The sequence below is a fragment of the Talpa occidentalis genome, unplaced genomic scaffold (genome assembly GCF_014898055.3).
Source record: "Talpa occidentalis isolate TD23 unplaced genomic scaffold, MPIMG_talOcc4v2.1 talOcc4.10, whole genome shotgun sequence".
In the NCBI taxonomy this organism is placed as follows: Eukaryota; Metazoa; Chordata; class Mammalia; order Eulipotyphla; family Talpidae; genus Talpa; species Talpa occidentalis.
Genome location: NW_023600993.1, coordinates 7,087,982 through 7,110,657, shown reverse-complemented (window position 1 = coordinate 7,110,657; position 22,676 = coordinate 7,087,982). Strand labels below are relative to the sequence as shown.

Genomic DNA, 22,676 nt, shown 5'->3' with positions numbered 1-22,676 from the left:
ATTCAGACTTTTTTTAAAAGATTTATTTATTCATTTATTTATTTATTTATACAAGCACTGGGTACAGTCAGAAGCGTGGGAGGGTGAGAGAATTCACCAGAGCGGGGAGCAGAACAGGCAGAAAGACCGAAGTACACTGCTGAGGGGAGCAGCAGGCAGCAGGAGAGGTCTGCACACCATGTGGCACCCTCACCAGCAGCCAGGGATCGAACCAGTGCTGCAGAAGCTGCGGGCAGCTTCACAGCCCAGCGCTCAACCGCTGCGCCACCGGAGTGGCCCAGGGAGGATGATTGATAGAAGATAAAGAACAGTATCATGGAGGGATTTTGGTGTACTATATTTTGAAGGATTTGGTAATGTAGGAAATAAGAAAAAGAGCCAATTGCCTACTTGATTTGTCTTTTAGGATATTTCACAGTTGCCCAGCATTTAATATGGTCAAAACTGAACTCCTCTTCCCCTTTCTCTTCCTAGACCTTTTCCTAGCATTTCTTGTCATATTAAACTTTAACCCCTGTGTACCCAGTTACTTATAAGGAAACCTAGGCAATATCTTAAATATTTCACCTTCTTCCCTGCATACCCCCACCACAATCAATAAAAGTCTTTGATTGTACTTCCTCGATATCTCTCAAATAGCAAGTATTTGAAGGCATTTGTCTCCATCCCCAGTGTCATGCCTGGATTCCTACAGCAGTCTTCTAACTTGTAACTCATGTATCATTCCCCCTTTCTACTCCATTTTGGAATCTGCAGATAGATTTAATTAAGGCATTTTTCTGCCAAATAGTCTTCATGGCTTCCTTAGAATAAATCTGACACTCCCCTAATGTGATCTGTAAAGATTCTTTAGGACCTACCTTTGCCTGTCTCTTTAGCCTCATCTTTCACCGTTCCCACCCTTGTTACCCACCAGCCGCTCTGGATTAATACTTGTTCTTGGTGACTCATGCTCTGTCAGTTTTGTGCTTGTTCGCTTTCCCCAATTCTCCTCTCACACCTCACTTCCCACTGTCCATCTTCAACAAACAAGCAAACACACAAACCTTCTGAATGTCCTTTGAGTCTCAACTTAGATGTCTTTTCTCCCGAGAAACTTCCTGACCCACCAGCTCTAAGTTTGTTGCTCCTCTTTTGTGTTCTCATAGCTCCTGGTATTACTTCCCACCAGAGCACTAGCTCAATATTTTGAATTGCCATTGTTTTCCACTGTACTGTGGGCCTGAGGAGGGAGAGATTAAGTATGCATTTGTTGAAGGTGATCTGTGGTAAGAAGATAGCATGCTTAGGTATGATCATTCAGTTTACTGACAATTTTAGAGAAAGAATATTCAATATATATAGTTCATAAATAAATCAATATCTCTGGCTAAGTAATAAACTGGTTGGTGCTCTAAGTTATGTTATTCTTGGAAGTGGTCAATTGACACTTCTATGGACCTTATGTAATCAAAAGTCAAGAAACTGTTTTCTTTTCCAGACCTGAAATCAGCTATGTTCTAACAAGGAGCCCTGGTTCCTTTTAAAGGAAAATGGCTCAGAGACCATTTCAAGCACTAATTGCTGCTGTGTTGTGCCAATATGACAACTGAAAACAATCTAATGTTTTCCTCTAGTTTCTTATCTTTAAGGTACAAACTATAGTAAAATGATGTTTTACAGTCACTTGAAATCTCTGTGTTGTTAATTTTCCAACTTGATATTATTGGACTTGTTTCATTTCATTTTTCCATTTGGATTTTTTCCATTTTAATTTTATTTCATAATTGCATAAAACCATTTGCATGATTCATTCCAGTGTAAAATCTGCAAAACAAGGCACAATCAGAGAATTCTAGCTTCTTTCTTTCACTTATTTCTTCCTGCAATGGTTAGCCTGTTTTGGCAGTCAGGGAACTTGTGTTCTTTTTTATAAAAGCCATAAGCAAATGTATAAATATATTTAGCCTTTCATACACTTAATACATGTATATACATTTAAAATGTCAGTATGCTTTTCTTATACTTCTTTAAAAATTTGATTTATTCTGAAAATCTCACTATAGCAGTATACAGAGATAATCCTCATATCTATAAATCTGCATTGTATTCCATTATGAAATTATGCCATAATTTATTCAACCAGCTCCTTTGTTTTGAGATTTGGTTTGCTTTTGGGCTTTAACTATTACAAATGCTGCTGCAGTAAACAGGCTCGTTCATGCATATATCTGTATTCTTTGTTGATTTGTCTTAGGTTAAGTTACTAGAGGTAAGAGTAACTGCTTGATTCTATGATATTTCATTCTCACCAATATTTGAGAGTGCACATTTCCTCACTATTTTACCAATAGAGTATGTTGTAACTTTCTAATATGTGTCAATTTGGTAAGTACGAAATGATGTCTTGGTGTAATATATATTTTTTAAACATTTATTTGTTTGCATAGAAGAACTGAAGTGTAGGCCAGAGGTGTGGGGATGGTGAGAGGATTCACCAGAGACGGAGTGGGGAACAGGACAGATTTACTGAAACACACTGCTGAGGGAGCAGTGGGTGAGACAGGTCTGCTGGGCCATATGTGGGTTAGCTCCCTGGCTAGGATCGAACTCAGGCTATAGCAGTGATAGAGGTGATAGCTCTCAGACTTAACTCCTAGGCCACCAGGGAGGCCCAGTACATACGTACTTCTTTTTCTACAAATCATTTCTTTGAATCTCCACAAAGTTGTGGATCTTTCCAGAGAAAGGGAAGTACCCTTTTTTTCTCTTAAATTGCAGACAGTTTTTGCATTTTTCATAATGCATTGTATTTTTCAAAATGCATTGCATTTTTCTTGTCTTCTCTTCCACACTTGAGGAGTTATTCTATATTGCATCAGCAACACCACAGTGAAAAGAAACAGGAGTCGTGGAGCAGGCTGTAGGATGCAGGATGCTCAATGCAGGATGCCACTCAAGAGCAAAATCCCAGCCTTTTTATTGACAGAGTTGGGTGGGTCAGACTGAACACTGAGTTCTGGGTTTTAGGGAGGGTGAGTCCAAAGATATACACCCATCTCCCACCCATGGCTCTGATCTTATTAACCAGGCATTCCACTGATCAGTCCTTGGGGTGCAGAACACATCAGTCACTGACCCCCCAGGTGTTCCCAGTCATACCTCAGGATGTATACCTATTGCCCCAGGGCAATCAAGCATCCTGCTCTTGTCTAACTTGAAAGGAACCTTGTATGCTACACCCACAATTCTACTTCTGTAATTAGAATGTCTTGTATACCTGTATTTTCTTACCTGTTCCCACGAATACCAGCCTAGTTCAGACTAGTATCAGTTCTTACAAGACAATTACCAAAGCTGCTGAATTATTCCCTTGTTCCATTTACAAAATTTTGCCTTTCTCAAATCTATTTTGCCCATACACCATGTAAATCTTTCTAGGCTGTATCTATTGACCCTGCCATACAGGCTTCAATTACTTCTTCTGCACTTAAGAGTAAAATTCATATTCTTCAACTTACTGTTTAATCCCCATCAAGACTTAGCACCAGTTAGCCTAAGTCATTAGCCAGTGAGTCTAGCATTCAGCCAAATAAAATTATTCATTGTTTCTTAATCTGGCTCTGTGTTCACTCTGTTTTCACTTGGGTTTTTCTTACAACCTGGGTCACTTTACTTTCCTTTTCAGTATACTTCCAATCATCTTATTCAGGATCTTACCCATTTTTTAGACTAAGACCAGATGCTTCCTCCCTATCATATTCTAATACTGTTTTCTGAGTATTCTGGTTAGAGAGATGATCATGAGAGATTTTGATAAATTAATCAGTTGGGCAGTGCCAGTGATGTTTGGTTGTCCACATCTCTTCATTTCACTACTTAGGAAACCAGAAATTTTATTTTAACCTAACCATGGGCTTTTATAAATTGCATTTGCAAGTCAGTTTTATTGTATAGTATCTCTGAACCCACATTCCATGTGTTTCCCTACTGTTGTAGGGATATTTTCACACAATCTAGATTCTCTAAATTGATGCAGTTTTAGAATTAAAATAATGTAGCTTTGAAGTGTTTTGATGGTGTTTAACGTACTGTATCAAATTTATGTTCTTACTACCTCAATTGGACCTGAGATAATTTCAGAATCTTTTGGAGCCCCAAATAGTTATCAACCTCAGACAAAAGTTTTTTGCTTGCCAAGGACAGTATTCCCTTTTACTAATGAAGAGAAATAAAAGTCCCATTTGCCCCAAAAATGCAATGTAGGGTAGTTCCATTTACATTTATAACAAACATAACCAAATGAGAATGTGTTGGCTAAGGTAGTCCTTTGATAATTGTTACCTTATAGAGATACCTTTAATTCCTAAAGTAAAAAGTAAGTCAATATTTTTCATTGCTTTGGATCTAGGGAGAATTTGTGATTAATGAAGAGACTGTCAAAAAAAAAAATTGAAGTCCTTTGCCCTCCCTACCCCTTCCCTCAATCATTGTAGCTTGTGTATAAAAGAAAAGTGTGGTTTAATTACCCTTGATTCATTTTTACCACTGGTTAAGCGTGAAAATGTAAAACTTTGTGATTTCCAAATGTTAGTTAAGAACATAGTGGGGCCGGGCCTCCCCGGTGGCGCAGCGGTTGAGCGCTGGGTTGCGAAGCTGCCCGCAGCCTCTGCAGCGCCGGTTCAATCCCCGGCTGCTCCCCGGCCACCGGAGGAGGGTCCTACGTGGTGCGCAGACCTCTCCTGCCGCCCGCTGCTCCCCTCAGCAGTGTACCTCGGTCCTTCTGCCTGCTCTGCTCCCTGCTCTGGCTCTGGTGAATTCTCTCACCCTCCTGCACTTCTGACTATACCCAATGCTTGTATAAAATAAATAAATCTTTAAAAAAAAAAAAAAAAAAGAACATAGTGGGGCCTCCCCGGTGGCGCAGCGGGTTGAGTGCAGCGCTGTGAAGCTGTCCGCAACCTCTGCAGTGCGGGTTCGATCCAGGCCGGCCTGCGAGAATCCCTCATGGTGCAGCAGACTGCTCCTGTCACGCTCGCTGCTCCCCTCAGCAGTGTATTTCAGTCCTTCTGCCTGTTTTGCACCCCGCTCTGTCTGGTGAATCCACTCACCCTCCCACTCCTCTGGCCTGTACCCCAGCTCTTGTGTAAAAATAAATAAATCTTTAAAAAACAAAACATATTCGCATGAGGTCTAACCTAGATTGCTTTGTAAGATGATCAGATTTGGTGGAGAAAGAAAGAAAGAAAGAACTTGAAAGAAAGTGTTACAGGGCAACCCAGTATGAAATGCGTTGCCCAACTGTTGTTCAGGACATCCTTTCCCCCTAACAAAAGGACAAGATTCTTAGCTCCCTTGGCCCTTACCTTCTGGCTATCTGAAACTATCACATCATTACCCATTCGTGTTCCTGAGCCTGACTTCTCTGTATGTCCCCCGGGAAGGAGGGATGAATCAGGAGTCTAAACCCTAGCCGTGCTGACAAGCTTCTGTTCAGCATCAGGCAAATATCAATAGTACTACAGTTCTTTATGTCCCTTTGCAAAAGGATTGAAGAGAAAATCAAATCGTAGTCTCTTGGAGATGAAAGAGACTTTAAAGATTATGTAATCCAACCCTATTTTGTGGATGACTATTCTAAATGTGTGACTTGAAATACCTTCAGCTAAAATTGCAGTATTATATTTTATCCTGGTTTTCTCTTGTGGGATAGATTAATTTCATTTGGAACTAAGCAATACAGTCTTAAACCAGATCCATGTTTTCTGTGCAGTTGAGTCCTTAAATCTTATTCTTGAGTGAGAAGAGTGAATGGCTTAAGTTTCTCAGGACAAAGGGCAGATAATAGAGGGGGAAAGAAACATGTAATCATGGGATTTATGATAAAATACCTAGATCTGGTTGCTTAAATCATTTCTCTCTCACTAAGCACTTCTCACTAAACTTGTTTTTGTTTTATAGTAAACTCATGAGCACATTAAAGTTCTTCAGGTGCTCATGATTAAGAAGGAAGGCTCTGTAAGTTAAACTTTTGGTACTTTTTACTTACTATATGATTTGGGGAAATTCTGTACTATCTAAAAGCTTAGTTTTCTTCTCTGTAAACATGATTATTATAAGAATTGTTTGATATAATCCATGTAAAATAAAGTCCCAGGCAAATAACAAATCATCACTAAATGTTAGCTACTGTGGTAGAATTTTGAAAAAGGGGAAACATTATGTTACAGGACAGGGAGAGGGACACTCCAGACCCCATAAGACTGCCTGCTCTAAATAGGTTCTGCCGTCCGCCGCATCAACACAGAACATATGAGACTTTAATGAAAAGGAACTTTAATACAATTAGGAAACAATACAGGAAAGGCAAAGAATATAGTTTCTAAATCAAGCACCCAAAGTTACCCGTCCCCTCATGGGTAAAAGTCCACCCAAGCGGGATTGGCCCAGAGCAAGACCCCAAAGCCTGTCACAAGTCTAAAGCATCTTCCAGTGAGGACCCACAGAAAAGGAGCAGAAACAACCAGACAAGTCTGGGAGGAAAAGAGCAAAATGAAAATCAAGACAAAAACCACCATTGTCACCTTCCCACAGGTCTCTCACCCACCTCTGTGGCACCCAGTCCGCGACCAAAAGGCAAGCGCAGTTTCTTCATGTGTCTCTTGGCTCCGTGTGCCTCCTCCAGGTCTCCTTCTGGTTCCATCCTGCTTCCTTCTTTCCTCAGTCTCCTCTGCAGCTTCTTCTCTTCTCTTTAGCTCCACCCTCCTTCATGTGGGGAAGGGAACCTGGAACCTCCCCCTTTCCTGGGGACCACCCTGTTACAATTCTTTTATGTATAGTTCAATCAATTTGCCAGAATTATTTTTTTTATGCTTTTTACTTAGTTTCTTTGTGTTCTACGTGATATTTTAAAAACTGAACAAGAGCAAACGAAATACTTTTGAGGGGAAATTTAAGAATCTGTTAAATAACAGAAAGCCAACCAACTTAATGTTAAAGATTTACCTGGTTTTATTAAATGGTTCATGAATCAAGCAGCATCCCATCTAGCGAGTAGAAAGCTGCTAGAGGTTATACAAAAATGAAAGGTTTTTATATTCAAAGAGAGTGAGTGTGGGGGGCAAGGTTAATAGCAAAGGAAAAGGAAGATTATTTCAGACTAAGTCACCCTACTGTAGGAGAAGTTGAAGGATGTTTTATCATACAGATTACCTCAGTAGTGCAGACCCAGAAACTCCAGATTGGTGAGTTTAAGTTTCCACTTTTGGGAGAGACTGAACTGCAGGTAGGTTAGGTATTAAGTCTTGGCAGATGTAACATGAATAACTCCAGTGATTCTTTAAAATGGGTGGGATTTGAGTCTCCCTGGTGGTGCAGGGGTTAAGTCTCAGGCTATAGCTATCAGGCTATCACCAGGATGGCCTGAGTTTGTTTGATCCTGGCCAGGGAGCTGACCCACATGGTGCAGCAAACCTCTTCTGTCGCCCTGGCTGCTCCCTCAGCAGTGTATTTCAGTGGATCTGCCTGTTCTCCCGACTCTGTCTCTGGTGAATCCTCTCGCCCGGTGCAGGGGTTAAGTCTCAGGCTATAGCTATCAGGCTATCACCAGGATGGCCTGAGTTTGTTTGATCCTGGCCAGGGAGCTGACCCACATGGTGCAGCAAACCTCTTCTGTCTCCCTGGCTGCTCCCTCAGCAGTGTATTTCAGTGGATCTGCCTGTTCTCCCCACTCTGTCTCTGGTGAATCCTCTCGCCGCCTTCCCACCACCTCTGGCTTACACCCCAACTCTTATATGCATAAATAAATAAAATAAATCTTTTTTAAAAATGGGTTGAATTTATATAGAGAGGAGGGGTTTGTATATGTACTTGGTGAGGAGTAAAAGGGAGTGATACATGCAGCTGAGTAAGAGAAAGTTTAAATTCTGGGATAAGAGGTTTAAATTTGATTTGCTAGGTCCAAAAGATTCAAATTTATCATCATAATTAATATTTACAGAATACCATCAAATCAAGTTCATTACCCTATTCCAATATCCTATAGCCTCAGAACCATGCGGGGAAAGCAGTTCTACAGATAAGGCTCCGTATGTTAAATGACATGCTAGTCATTACACTCTTAGTAAAGTAGTTCTGGGAAACAGGTCTACACAGATCTTATGCTCATACATGTTTTTGAGCAGTAGAATGATGTGTGCTGTACAAAGGTGTAAACCACCAAACCGGGTCTTTTGCTCAACCCAGAAGGTCAAACTCTGAACCAGGAGAAATGTCTTTACACAGAGGAGTTTATCAGAGATAGCCATGAAGGGAGATGGTGGAACAGGCCCCCCCACCCAAAACAATGGGCTCCCTCAATAGCAGGAGTGCTGGGATTATAGAAGGGGCAAAGGAATGTGAGGGAAGTTTAGGGCTTCACATTTTACAGATCTGCGGATGTTCTGGGCAGTTTAGGTGACGTGAGTCAGGACTTTCCCAGTCTGGTGTTTTCTCAGCAGTGAGCAGATAATTTCTTTCTGATGCCACTATCAACCCCAGGGGGACACAGAATTTTATCAGGGGTGTAACACAGTCTGTTCAAGTTTCCAGGAACGCAGGTGGGGCCTGTTAATGGTTAATCCGAGGAGGGGGTAAAGGGAAGAGTGAACAAAGAATAGTTTCATTCAATTTATACTTCATCTTCTGATTTAAGATCTTACTAATATGAGATGATTCTTTTATTGTAAGATACCTGCAAAAAATGTCCTATTGCTCTCCTACATCTACATACAGACATCAATCAGACGTAAGTATTTATTATTTTTCTATCTCAGACCTAACAAAGTCAGTCATGTAGTTAATTAATAGTGTTTGTCAAGTGAATGAATGAGTAAACTGACATCTTGGGATATTTAAAATCCTTAACTCTTAATTGCTGCCTGCAGTTTAGGCCTCTGATTCTTGTCACAGAAAGTCTTTTTAATCAGACAGCTGCACAGGTGGTTGAGCGCCACACTGTGAAGCTGTCCGCAGCCTCTGCAGCGAGGGTTTGATCCCGGCCAGCCCGCGAGAATCCCACAGAGCGCGGCAGACCTCTCCTGTCTCGCCCGCTGCTCCCCTCAGCAGTGTATTTCATCAGTCTGCCTGTTCTGTTCCCTGCTCGGTCTCTGGTGAATCCTCTCACCCTCCCGTGTATCTGGCCTGTACCCTGGTTCTTGTATAAATAAATAAATCTTAAAAAAAAAAGAAAAGAAAAGCTTAAGGGCTTCCCTGGTGGTTGCAGGGGTTAAAGTGTCAGCACTGTCAGCCAGCCACTGTGACATGAGTTCGATCCCTGGCATGAGTTAGATCCCCAGCCAGTGAGCTAACCACATGGTGCAGCAGACCTCTTCTGTCTTGCCGGCTGCTCCCCACTCTGTCTCTGGTGAATCCTCTCACCCCCCACACCTCTGGCCTACACCCCAGTTCTTCTACATAAAAATAAATAAAAATCTTTTTGAAAAGAAGCTATGAGGAACTAGTGTATAGAATAACAAAACTGACGTCTTCCTCTAATTTAAAAACTGCTGAGAAATTCTCTTTTAAGAACATTAGCAATAATGCCTTACTTAATTTCTTTAGCCTCCCACCGTCCTTATGGAAAAATACCTATTTACACAAATGCGTAATTGAGGCAGGGTATAAATATGATTGTTTCATTATCAAGTCGATTAGCAGGATCAAGCTTAGGGCTTGATTGTTCTGTAATACTTGATAATACATAGTAATCATCAGTCTATATATTATAAAACATTAAAAGTTATTAAAGCTATATGTGTATTCATTAAATCTTCTCTAAGAAAACTTAATTTTCTTTCCTCCCTTTCAAAAACTTTAAAAAATAGGCAAAAAGAGATCCAGCTGTGTTACTCCCTTTGGTAGTAAGTAAGGACATGCTTTGTGCTGCTGAAATGGAAAAAAAGAGAGAGGCTAAAACCCTTAGGATCCAGAATGTCTGGCAACAGTGCCCTAGAGGCTACACACGATTGTAGAAGGTTTCTCACTAGGGCATTTGCTCTGAAGGGGAGGATTCTTGTGGAAACAACTAGGCTTAGAGAAATGTAAAGCTGCTGTTGGCAGAGGGTGAGCTGCAGAGTAAAGTGCTCTGCTCTAACACTGTAGCGGAGACGCTCTTGGTGTTGCCTGATTATGAGCTCACAAGAGAAGGTGTGGAGTTGGAGCAGGACATGACAACAAAATGTTTTCTAATCTCATCACAAAAGCCAAAGAGAAGAGTGAGTTTCAAAAAATGTGAATGCATGTTTAAAACAGTTTTTTTCTTGTATTGCTTTGGTTTTATGGACTCTTCAATAAAAGAATTTTCTACATGATTGCAGTGCCTCCAGCAGTGGTAGCTGGTACTTTGAAATCTAGTTTTTGATTTAGCACATGACAATGAAGTGCATATTTTCTAAGAAATTTATTCTCTTCATTATTATGTGATAATGGGAAAGTCTCTTGTACTTTCTGTACTCTGAATTTTCAATTTTGTGGAGGAATAGTGAAAATTCTTGCTCTCTAAATGATTTAACAAAAGTTATCATTAAGCACATATAGGATTATAGGCTGAAAAACCTAGGTTCAGAACCCTTTTCATTACCCATTAGTTCTGTTACCTTAAATGAGTTTCTTAACCTCTTAACTTAATCTTTTGAATTGAAAGGCTGTTATGAAAATTTCATTGAATGTATATAAAACTCTGTAGTAATATACTGAGATTATAAAATAATAAGAGAAAACCTTGATGATAAGGGTATTTATACATATATATCATATGCCATATATGCTACATAGAATATATATGGTATTTTTATTTCTTTAGAAATTAGTGAAGATAAATCAGATGTCTTTCAACTTAAGAATCCTTGAAGTTTTGGAAATTTCTACAACAAACCAGCTTCTTTGCTACCCTCCTACATCTTCCCTTGGAATTGCTATAAGAGCTCTCTGATCTCTATACACCTACTTGATACCAGTGTTAAAGTTGCTAGGTGAATTTGTAAGGCTTAAACACCTTATCAGCAATGCAAACATTCATTTTGTATCTAACTTGGTATATTGAACACAGTATCAGTCATGTAGATACTTGAATGATTTCAAAGAAACTCTTCTGAAGTCATACTCTTTAGTGTCACTAGAATTAAAAAGGCTTTTTACCATGGACAGTTTCTTAGATGTTGTTACGACTATAATTGCTTTTCAAATAAATTGGCAAATGAAATCTATCAGAATACAAAGAAAAACTTTGATTTGGGTTTCAGAAAACAGTAAAGAATTTTTTTAACTTGAATTAATAAGTAGCAACCAGGTTGTAAGTTCTAAGTTTTTCTTGAACTCAAGAATGCCTCTTTGACCTTCAATTACATTTATTTTTGAAGCTACGAGTCAGGGTTTTTTCCTTTAGCAGGACAGAGCATTTTGCAGACACATTAGCCTATTTGCCAATTTGACTATGTGTGTGTGTATATATTTATTTTAATCCATTTCCTTGGCCTACAACATATAGTAAAAGAATAAATCTTTGTAACTAACTCAGTACCCATTGTTATCTGGCTCAGAGTTTCATAGTTTTAGCTCTGACATTTAGATCTCTGATTAATTTTGAGTTAATTTTTGTATATGGTTTAAGAAAGGATCTAACCTCATTCTTGTGTGTGTCGATAGGCACTGTGCAGACCATTTGTTGGAAAGACTATTCTTTTCCCTCACTGAGTGTCCTAGAAAAGTATAAAAAAAAAATTAAGCATTACTTTCAAAGGAAGATGTATATGGAAGAAATGAAAGCATTCTGATCTGGCTTCTAGGTAAATTATTTGAAGAATTTTGAGGTCTAGATATTTAGATCGAGAGAGTCCTTTGCCTGTGGCTGACAGTTGGAAGCAATAAAGATATCTGCTGAGGAAGAGTTATAATAGGCATTAGAGAGTGAAGTTGTAGTGGTAGAAACTTATCAAGAAATGACCTGAAATAAAAATAAATAAAATAACCCAATAATCTCAGTATCTTGTTAAAATAAGTCATAATCTTCAGTTTTAAGGATGACCATATAGAGAAGCTTTGAGAGAAGTTTAAGTATGGAAAAAGCTACTATAAATTTATAGGAGAAAGCAAGCCAATATAGAAGAAAAAAATGGTTGCGACAGAGGTAGAGGCAATGATCAGAATGGCAGCATAGTAGAATCCTAACCACAGTAGGTATATGTAACCTTGAGCACATCACTTAACCTTCAGAATGGTAACTGACATTTACTGAGACACTGCCACATTCAGGACTTTGAGTAAGACTCAGTCTTGTCTTTTGTAAAAAGTTTTTGAAAACTTGTGAACTATATACATGGAAGGGATAATTATACTTGAAATTTGGAAATTATTCAGTATAGTAGTCATAGCAACAGCTATGTATAGCAACAGTCATAGCACAGTAGTATAGCAGTAGCAACAGTATAACATATAGTAGTATAGTCATAGCAACAGTAGTATAGCAACCGCTGTTAATAGTGTGTCTATACCCAGAACAATTTGCAAGGTGTGCTATATCCTCATTTTGATGAAGAAACTAATATTCAGTGGTTGTGAAAGTTGTGTACTGAATGATCAGACAAGAGTAATGCTAATCCAGTTCTGCATGATTTCTTTATACTACCTTAACTTTGACTTGAACTATAGTAGATTCTGGTGGGTGGGGGAGGGTTGTGACTAGTGTAGCACCAATGAGATTTAAATTATTAGAGACATGAACACTTAAGATATAATTCCAGAGGGGTATTGAATAATGAGATTGGTGATCTCAGAGGTGAGGTGGAACAGTGCCCTATGTTAATGAGGTCAAAGGTATATCCCATTTGATTAAGTTCCAGAAGCACTAGCTGTTATTAAACACATATAATAGTCACATAATAGTTTAGTTAGTTTATAATATAGTTTAGTTTGGTTTATAATATAGTAGTTTATCCGTGTGTTTGCTGGAATCGCAGAGATTTTTGTTCAGGAAACAGAAGGAAGAAAAAAATGAGTGAGTCAGTGAAGTCACAGTGGAAAGCAGAGGTAAGTACAAGACTCCAGAATTGCTAGTACAGATTGTGGAGATTAGGCAAACTGTTTTGAACTAAAAAGTTACTTGTTATATAATTATATTTATACCTTTTGAAGACCCTTCTCACCTAGCCAATCAAGTGTCTGCAGGTAATTTCCAAATGTTATGGACCTAAGCATCTCTGGAGGGTTTTTTAGCTCTGATCTCTCAGCCAGCGCCTTGCAAACTTCTTATCCTTCCCCATGATCGAATTAAGAAACAATTTTTGGAAATATAAGACTAATAGACCAGAACAAGAGTACAAGAAAAGAGCAGAAAAAATTTTTAATCTTTACTTAGTGACATTATCTTCTTGACAAGTACAAAGTTCAAACTTTCTTTGTTATCCTGTTGCTGCTGCTATAGCTACTACTAGATTATCAAACAGTAGACTTGCTTCTCTTTGGTGGAGCTTAACGTCATCAGCTGGCACAGTGGGCACAGTGGAAGCAGAGAACTTTGAACTCTAATTCTGATTTGCAAACTTTCAGTTTCTGCATAGAAATCTATAGTGATTGGGAATTCCTATGGGAATAGCTGTCATATGGAAGTATAAGTCAGATAAGGTAGTCTGTAGCACTTGAAGTACAGTAGACCCTTGCTTTATGATCCTAATCTGTTTTACAGATATAATCAGATAGTGAAATGGTGTGATGTCAACTCAATGATACATTCATATTGTTTAATTTGTTCTAAGACAGCATGATTTGAACTAAGCTTACATAAAACTGTGATTTTACAATAAGGCAAAAATACTGAGAATTTAGTTTTTATTGACATTAAAAAGATGAAATTAAAAACAAGTAACTTAAATTGGAAAAGGTTATTTTGTGCTTTTTTATAATTTCTTGTTTAAATTTTCTTGAAATATTATTTTTAATATGCTCTTTAGGACCCATGGTTATAGCCTAGCACCTTATTTTTGTAATTGAAGGTAAAAAAGAAGTTACTCATCATTGAAAATAATGGTTATTAGCATCTAATTCACCCTTCATTTAAAATTTTTATTTATTTTTTTTTAAGGGGCATGCGGCCCTCAGGCCTTATTTTTTTTAAGATTTTTAAAAATTTATTTATGCATATAAGAGCTGGGCTGTAGGACAGAGGTGGGGTGGGGCGAGAGGATTCACCAGAGACAGAGTGGGGAGCAGAATAGGCAGATTGACTAAAAACACTGCTGAGGAGAGCAGCGGGGAGGCAGGAGAGGTCTGCTGCACCATGTGGTTATCTCCCTTGCCTGCCGGGGATCGAACTCATACTGCAGGGGCAGCGGATAGCTTCATAGTGCTATCCTTAACCCCTTGCGCCACCAGTGGGGCCCCAGCCTTCATTTTTAAAAAAAATTCATTTATGCATGCAAGAGCTGAGATATAGGTCAGAGGTGGGGGAGTAGGGGATGAGAGGATTCACCAGAGACAGAGTAGGGAGCAGAACAGGCAGATCTACTGAAATACACTGCAGCAGATGAGGGGAGCAGCAGATGAGACAGGAGAGGTCTGCTGCCCCATGTGGGTAGCTCCGTAGCCAGCTGGGGACTACACTCAGCCGTGCTGCAGACAGCTTCATAGTGCTGCCCCTTAACCCCTTGTGCCACCAGGGAGGCCCCAGCCTTAATTTTTTTAAGTGAGAGGTTTCATTTCAATGATTAACTGTCTAGACATGTTTTTGCCTCTAGCAATAGGGGATAAGTAACTAAAATATTAAAAACTATGTGCTAAAGTTACTCTGGCTATCTTTTCTATGTTGAATGACTCTAGTATAGCATCATAGAAGGCTCCCAACCATATCACTTTTTTTTTTTTAGGTTTTTTTTTTTTTAATATTTATTTATTTATTTATACAAGTAGTGGGTACAGTCAGAAGCGCAGGAGGGTGAGAGAATTCACCAGAGCCGGGGGGAGAGCAGAGCAGGCAGACGGACGAAGTACGCTGCTGAGGGGAGCAGTGGGCGGCAGGAGAGGTCTGCGCGCCATGTGGGACCCTCGCCCGGTGGCCGGGGATCATACCGGTGCTGCAGAGGCTGCGGGCAGCTTCACAACCCAGCGCTCAACCGCTGCGCCACCGGGGAGGCCCCATATCACTTTCTTTACAGACATGTCCTGCTAGTTAACATGCCGAGGAATCAGTAAAATTGGTATTTGGCTTTCATGCAAGTAGGTACCAAGTGAACATGGTGATCCTGGAGCATGTTGTTTGTTCACACTTCCCTGTGAGAGATCTGCTGCCTCAACCCAAGTGACCTTGCAGTCTTCTGTGTCATTTAAAAGGTTAGAAAGACAGAGTCCTACTCCTTTCCCCATCAAGTCATAGAGCCAGCAAAAGAGGGTATAGAATAAGTAAACTCCCTTTTCTACTCTGGCCATAGTACACCAGGTGAGGTCTGCAGATGTGAACAAGTTTTTCAGCCCCACTCTAGTCTTATCCTTCGCAGAGGTTCCAAGAGCACCCCCCAGATAGTAGTCAGACTTCTGGCAATCCCCATCTTGAGTTGGAATCACTACCAGGCTGCTTGTAAATTAACTTGTAGCAGATGATGCTGGAAGAGCTCATAGCTCAGAGGGTTCATAGGTCTGTGCAGCTCTCCTTAGAATCTTGACTCATGAGATCCTTACTTCAGGATATAAAAGAAGTTAGACCGTTTATCAGCTTTGTCACACATGCTCACATTCACTTATTCTCATATGCATACTTTTGAAATGTTTTTCAAATCTTAACTGTTGGTTCTCTTAGCCTTCTAAAATGGTTTTTTGGTGTGTGTTTAACTAATGCATTGTCAGAATATTATTCCTTCATTAAAACATTTGTGTGTTCAGTGTAACTGATTATTTTCCTTGCTTTTACTTTTAACTTACAATTCAAAGAGAACAACATACTATCCAAGGACTATTACCAGGATTTTTTAACTTAATACTTTGCTGTGTTGACTTTGGATAGAGTTTATTATTTTATATGTCACTCCTCAATCTATTCACCCTTCTTCTCATATAACTACTATTCTAAATTGAATGTTTTTCATGAACATACAAGTACTTGTTTTGCATATGTGTCCGTAAATAATATATAGTGTTGTTTTACATGGTTTTAAATTTTATGTAAAGGATTTTGTCTGTGTCTGTAATTTATAAAATTTCTTTTTTTTAGCTGTGTTCTTGAAATGTATTCATATTGATACATATAGTTCTGACCTATTTATTTTTTATGTAATATCCTGGTATGTGAACACACCACAATTTAGATTGATTTTCCTATTAATGGATTTGGATGTTTCCAATGTTTCATTCTTTCATAAGCAATGCTGCAATGAGTATTTCTCCTTGTGCACATGTATAAGAGTTTATTTAATATATATCCCTCAGAATAAAATTACTATCAGTTTAACCAGATATTGCTATGCAAAGTGATTATTCCAATTTATTTTGTTTTAAAGATTTATTTATTTATGCATACAAGAAATGGGGTATAGGCCAGAGGTGTGGGGGTGAGAGGATTCACCAGAGACAGAGTGGGGAGCAGATCAGGCAGACTGACTAAAATAAACTGCTGAGGGGAGCAGTGGCAAGACAGGAAAGGTCTGCTGCGCCATGTGGGTTGCTCCCTGGCCAGAGATCGAATTCGTGCTGCAGTGGCTGCGGACAGCCTCATAGGTTGTGTCTTAACCCCTTGCGCCACCAGGGAGGCCCTATTGTTCCAATTTAAACTCTCATCACTAGTGTCTTAAAGTTCACACTGCTGTGTATCTTTACAAACACTTGAAATTTTTCCTATGTGATGAAATAGTATCTACATAGTTTTTTTTTTTCATAGTGATTTCCTTGTGTTAGGCAAAGCTTATGAAATGCTAGTGAAGCCAATTGATGTACTTTTTTTCCTTGGGAAAAATAAGTGCTTGATTGTACAGACAGTTTGATAGGCTGTTCTGAATGAATTGCTGCATACTGGTGTAATAGTGTTTTATTTTAAGATTTATTTTTATTTATGCAGAAAATATTCTACTACTGAATTGGCAGCAGCTACTTTAAATTATTTGGTGAACTTTCTAGAGGAAAGGTGTAAATAATGTGTTTTGTTATTTCCTTTTTTTTTTAAGATTTATTTATTTATGCATACGACCTGGTCTGCTGCGCCATGTGGGTTAGCTCCCTGGTTGGGGATCTAACTCATGCTGCAGTGGCTGGCGATAGCTTGATAGTGCTGAGACTTAAACCCTGGGAGGCCCAATAATGTGTTATTTCACTGCTCTTAAATGATTGCTTCTTGAGTTGGTTTGTATTCCAGTTATCTATTGCTGTGTAATAAATTCACTCATATTTCAACTAGATTCTTGCACTGAATGCAGCTGTAGAACCTTGCAGAGAATAGCAATTTGAGGCTTCTGAAAGGTGGTTTTAACAGGTGAATTAAGAAAGAAAAGCAGATGTTTAACTACTGCAGAACTAGGGTTGAATTTATTTTTTTCTCCTCTCTGGTATCCTGAGGCCTGAATGCAAAGCAATCTAAAACCCAGAAGCGGGCATCAGTGTGGATAGCAAAAACTCTAGGAGAAGCTAGCAGTTCTACTGTAAGAAATAAGAAAAGAATATTCTAATGCTCAGAGGAGGTGCAGAAATCTACTACTCTTTTTTTTTTTTTTAAGATTTATTTATTTATACAAGAACCAGGGTACAGGCCAGATGTGCGGGAGGGGAGAGGATTTACCAGAGACAGCAGGGAACAGAACAGGCAGACCGACAAAATACACTGCTGAAGGGAGCAGCAGGTGAGACAGGAAAGGCCTACCACGTGGGCATCTCCGTGGCTGGCAGGGATCGAACCGGCACTGCAGAGACTGCAGACAGCCTCACAGCGCTGCACTCAACCGCCTGCACCACCAGGGAGGCCCCCCTACTATTTTTCTTTTCTCTGTTCTCCAGTACCATGAATTGAAGCATTTCTGTGGTAGCAACAGACAGGAGGACAGAGAGGACAGGGAACCGTTTTCTCTGATCAGTGGATCTCAAGACCAAGAGAATAAAATTATGCCCAATTGCTTTTTTCTCCTCACTCCTTTCAACTTCTTGGCTCCAGATACAAGTTGTTATGGAAATTGTGTGACAGCAAAGTAAATGGTGAAAAGAAAACAAGGATTCTAAATCTGATAGCACCACAATTGCACCCTTCACTTCTCTTTCCAAGCTTTGGTTTTTTCGCACTCTGAAATAGTTGTTTATCTGAACAGTGGTTCATAACATCCCTCAGAGGGTCTACAAGTCAGAATCTCTGGTGGAGATGTATAATTTGGGAAAAAGTCAGTATAATTTTTACTTTCAAAATGTAAACTACAGGAGAATAAGTTCGTGAGAGGCACATAGAATGAGAAGGTACTGAAGAGAATGCCAGTTGTTTTTTCTTTGATGTTGGGAAATAGTAGTCTAGAGAAAAATAGATAATCTCTAAAGTCAGTAGAGAGCAAGATTGTTCATCTTACTCATTTTTTAAAAAGTCCTAAATGCCAAAAACATTGCCTGATGCTTGGTAATAACTTATTGAATAAATTAATAAGAGCCCCCACCATATTAAAACATGTCTCAAACATCAAAGAGAGTAATTTAGAAGTGTAAAAGTTTCATTCCTTTGTTGGTCTTATTTTTCCTCTATAGATGAGAGATAGCTGATTAAACCTTTTTTTTTTTTTGTCCTCTACCAGTGACTGTTCATTTTTTGCCTAAAGTCGGTAGCTTTACTGTGCTGTATCTAGCTGTACAGACTTACATACTTTTATCAGATATCCCCTTCCATTTCTGTCCTGATTCATAGAAAGAAATAAAAAAAGTTAGTTCTTGTCCCTCAGACAGTGGTGTAAAACCCATACACCGAGGGATTGTACTGCCCTCATAAAGTTACCTTCTGTTGGCCTTCCATTAAAATCCTAAGAGGGCCTCCCTGGTGGTGCAGGGGTTAAATGTCAGCACTATGCTGCTATATCTGCAGCCACTGTAGCACGAGCCAGGGAGCTGACCCACATGGTGCAGCAGACCTCTCCTGTCTCGCCTGCTGCTTCCCTGGGCAGTGTATTTCAGTAGATCTGCCTGTTCTGCTTCCCACTCTGTCTGGTGAATCCTCTCACCCTCCCATACCTCTGGCCTAGACCCCAGCTCTTGTATGTATAAGTAAATAAATGTTTTTAAAAAATCATAAGAAAGGAGGTCAGGATCAAAAATACAATAGTTATTCCTTTTCACTTGATACTGACCACTTCTCTGGGCACTGTTCCCTGTGTATCCTAGAATAGACATCAAAAATGTCCTCTCATAGAGCCTCCCTGGTGGCGCAAGGGGTTAAGATGCAACCTATGAAGCTGTCCATAGCCACTGCAACACAAGTTCGATCCCTTGGCTGGCCAGGGAGCAACCCACATGGCGCAGCAGCCCTCTCCTGACTTGTCTGCTGCTCCCCTCAGCAGTGTGCTTTGTTCCCCACTCTGTCTTTGGTGAATCCTCTCACCCCCCCACACACCTCTGGCCTGTACCCCAGCTCTTGTATGCATAAATAAATAAATCTTTAAAAATTTCCTCTCATAGTCTAGATATGAACACAGTAATTCATTTTCAAAGCAGATTATTCTTTCAGTGGTCCCTATAAAATGATCTAAAGGAAAACTTACAATATGAGAAACTGCATATCCAGTATTTTAAAGCAGTATTTAAAACTACCCAGTAATATTTTTTTCTATCTGATGATACTCTGTTTCCTACATTTAAAGAAGTAAAGTGCTGAATTATGTATTTATGTAGGAATCTTAAAGAATGGGAGAATTTTAAGATTACCTATTAGTTGTTTAGGTACAAGTACAGATCCTAAAAAGCTTTATCAGAAAATTGGAAATCTATAATAATTAAATTATTCATATATATATATATACACACACATATACAGTTCACTAATACAGATCTTATATATATTTTTATATATTTATAAAATTAAAGCTGAAAGTGAAAGTGACTTTAGAGATTATCTATTTTTCTCTGGACTATTTCCCAACAACAAAGAAAAACAGTTGGCATCCCTTCTTTTGTGTATATCTTTTTTGTATATCCTTTATTTCTTCCTTATCCATCCCCACTCTATTTCCATTATGTATTAACAGACCTGTTTTTTTGCTCCCTCAGTATATATCAGATAATCTGTACTAGGGACTCGTCTTTAGCTTTCTTGTATGGACTTTGTAATAGTTGCCTATCTGCTCTTTGAACATATATCCTGTCCCTCATTCATCCCAGCATTGTCTATTAAAACCTAAATCAGGCCTCCCTGGTGGCCAGGGGTTAGGGACAGTGCTGTCAAGCTATCTCCAGTCACTGCAGCATGAGTTTGATCCCAGGCCCACCAGGGAGCTAACCCACATGGCACAGCAGCCCTCTCCTGCCTCTCCTGCTGTTCAGCAGTGTATTTCAGTAGATTTGCCTATTCTGCTCTCCACTTTCTCTGGTGAATCTTCTCACCCCCTGCACCTCTGGCTTACACCCCAGTTCTTATATGCATAAATAAATAAATCTTAAAAAAAAAAACCAGATACCTAAATCAGATCCTATCCCTGCTCTGCTCAAAACTTCCAGTGACTTCCTCACAGTAGCCTAGAATGTCCTATAGAAGCTAATCTTGCTTTCATCAGCAACTTTCTCTGTCCTGTTTTCTGTCATTCCCTCCCTGTTCTCTCGACCTTCTTGCCTCCCTTGTGCACACCAAACCCATTCCTGTCTCAGGATTCTTGAACTTGATACCTCTTCTTGAACGACATTCCCCAGATAGCCACATGGTTTGATTAAGATCTCTGGCCTGATAATGTTTTACCAAAGATACTACTATCCCATTTCCTTTATTTTCCTTTGTTTTTCTTCAGTATTATTACCAATGGATATGTTAAATATTTATCTGTTTATGGACTATCTTCCGCAGCCAGAATGTAGGCATAATCTGTACTCAGATGCCTCTCCAGAACCCTGAACATTGCCTCGAATGTTTGAAAAGTTCAGTTCAAATTCTGCCTCTTCATTGAAGCTTTTCTCCAACCTACAGGGATTTACTTATCTCTTTCTGAACACCTAGGTGTTCATGTTCTAGGGCTCATATTCTGTCTCCACTGATACCTTCAAGATAGAGCTCTTGTCCTAAGTCTAACTACATGGTAGCTAAGAGTGTGCAGTTAGAACTGTATGGTGTGACTTTAAATCCTGGTCCTCCCACTTAGCCATTTGACTCTGAGCAAGGTAGTCTGCCCATAATGGTAGTTCAGTAACTGCACTTCTTCGTGTAAATAACAGAGATTTGATTTTTTTAAGTGATACTATGACATAGGAATAAAATTCAAATTTATTTAAAGTTCTCATTTCATCTAATCTGGGCTAATATTGAATTATTGATGAACTCCTTAAAATTTACCTTCCTGTTGGTGCTATCATGCAGCTTTTGTTTAATCTCCGTGTCCTGTGTTTACTGCTGTTCCTGGTTAAAGTTTGTTATGAAGATATTGGGTGACCTTTAGCCTAGATTAGAACTTTCATAATATGAGGGAGCCCTCAAAATGTAAATGAATGTGTTTTCTCTTAAAGTCAATTCCATGTTCTGGCCTTTTATAATGCTCCTCTAATTCAGGGAAAAATTGTGACGGTACACTTGTGTATGTTCTTGCTGACCCATACAGAAACGATTAGATTGCATTAGATTGGTAGCAACCTTTCAGCAAGCCCAGTTCTGGCATGTGTCTATCCGTTACCAACATATGTATTTTGAGAATGTCTCCCTTCTCCATTGCAAAATCACAGAGATTTGGGACTGCTTAGCTTGATTACAATTTCCAGAAGATTGTCTCTAATATCAGATCAGAATCAATATATTGTTTGTAATACAAATCAAATTAACCAATAGTTCTTCATATTTCCCACTTGCTGTTCATTTCCTCCAGACAAAATAAGTTAAAGGAGAAAAGTTCTTTCCTGCTTTTAATACTTTGAACTGTGAGAGTCAGAGTATTTTTGGTGCTTATTGCTTAACTGGGCTGAAGATTATCTCATGTGACAGCATAGATCTCTTGTTTTGGAGTTGCCATTACTTTCTAGAACAGCCACTCTGTACAGCTGCCAACATGCCCTGGATCCTCTTGCTTCATATTACAGTGATACTGCTTTGTCAGGGTAGAATTCAGCCTCACAGAGCTGGAGTCAGTCTCTGCTGACCTCATGCCACGGCACAGCATGTTCAAATCTGGGAGAAACCAAAGGGTTATTCGGCATATTCCAACTCCTTTTCCCTCACAAGCATGGAACCCTCACTCTCCTCGGAAACCGTATGTTGTATATGTGTGTGTATCTGTCTTTTTTCAAATCTCTTCCTTAATCCTATAATTCTATAATTCAGCTTTAAATGGGGGCTGGTTGACGAGACAGACAGGAAATGCTTTGAGCTGCTAACATTTAGCCTTTTCAGCAATAGGTTTCAGTCACGGGCATTTGCTATTTTCAGACTGACTCTTGTTAGATTGCAAGAAGTACTTTATGTGCTTCCTAGCTGTTCATTTTACCCGTAACTGTTTGGGCAGAATGCAGAGTGCTCTTTGGCTGTGTGGGCATGCTCA

The 22,676-nt window shown here is 39.3% G+C and overlaps 1 protein-coding gene across 13 annotated transcripts in view; it reads left to right on the top strand.

Annotated features, from left to right (window-relative positions):
• TMCC1 (transmembrane and coiled-coil domain family 1) overlaps positions 1-22,676 on the top strand; it is a 131,624-nt gene that overhangs the window by 65,223 nt on the left and 43,725 nt on the right. The window contains exon 1 of one of the 13 annotated variants that reach the window (XM_037523330.2): positions 22,129-22,388. The exons of the other annotated variants lie outside the window; for them this stretch is intronic. Coding sequence (XP_037379227.1) covers positions 22,362-22,388 — 27 coding nt within the window. The 5' untranslated portion in view covers positions 22,129-22,361. Of the gene's footprint in view, positions 1-22,128; positions 22,389-22,676 lie in introns of those variants that run through there. 13 annotated transcript variants of the gene reach the window in all.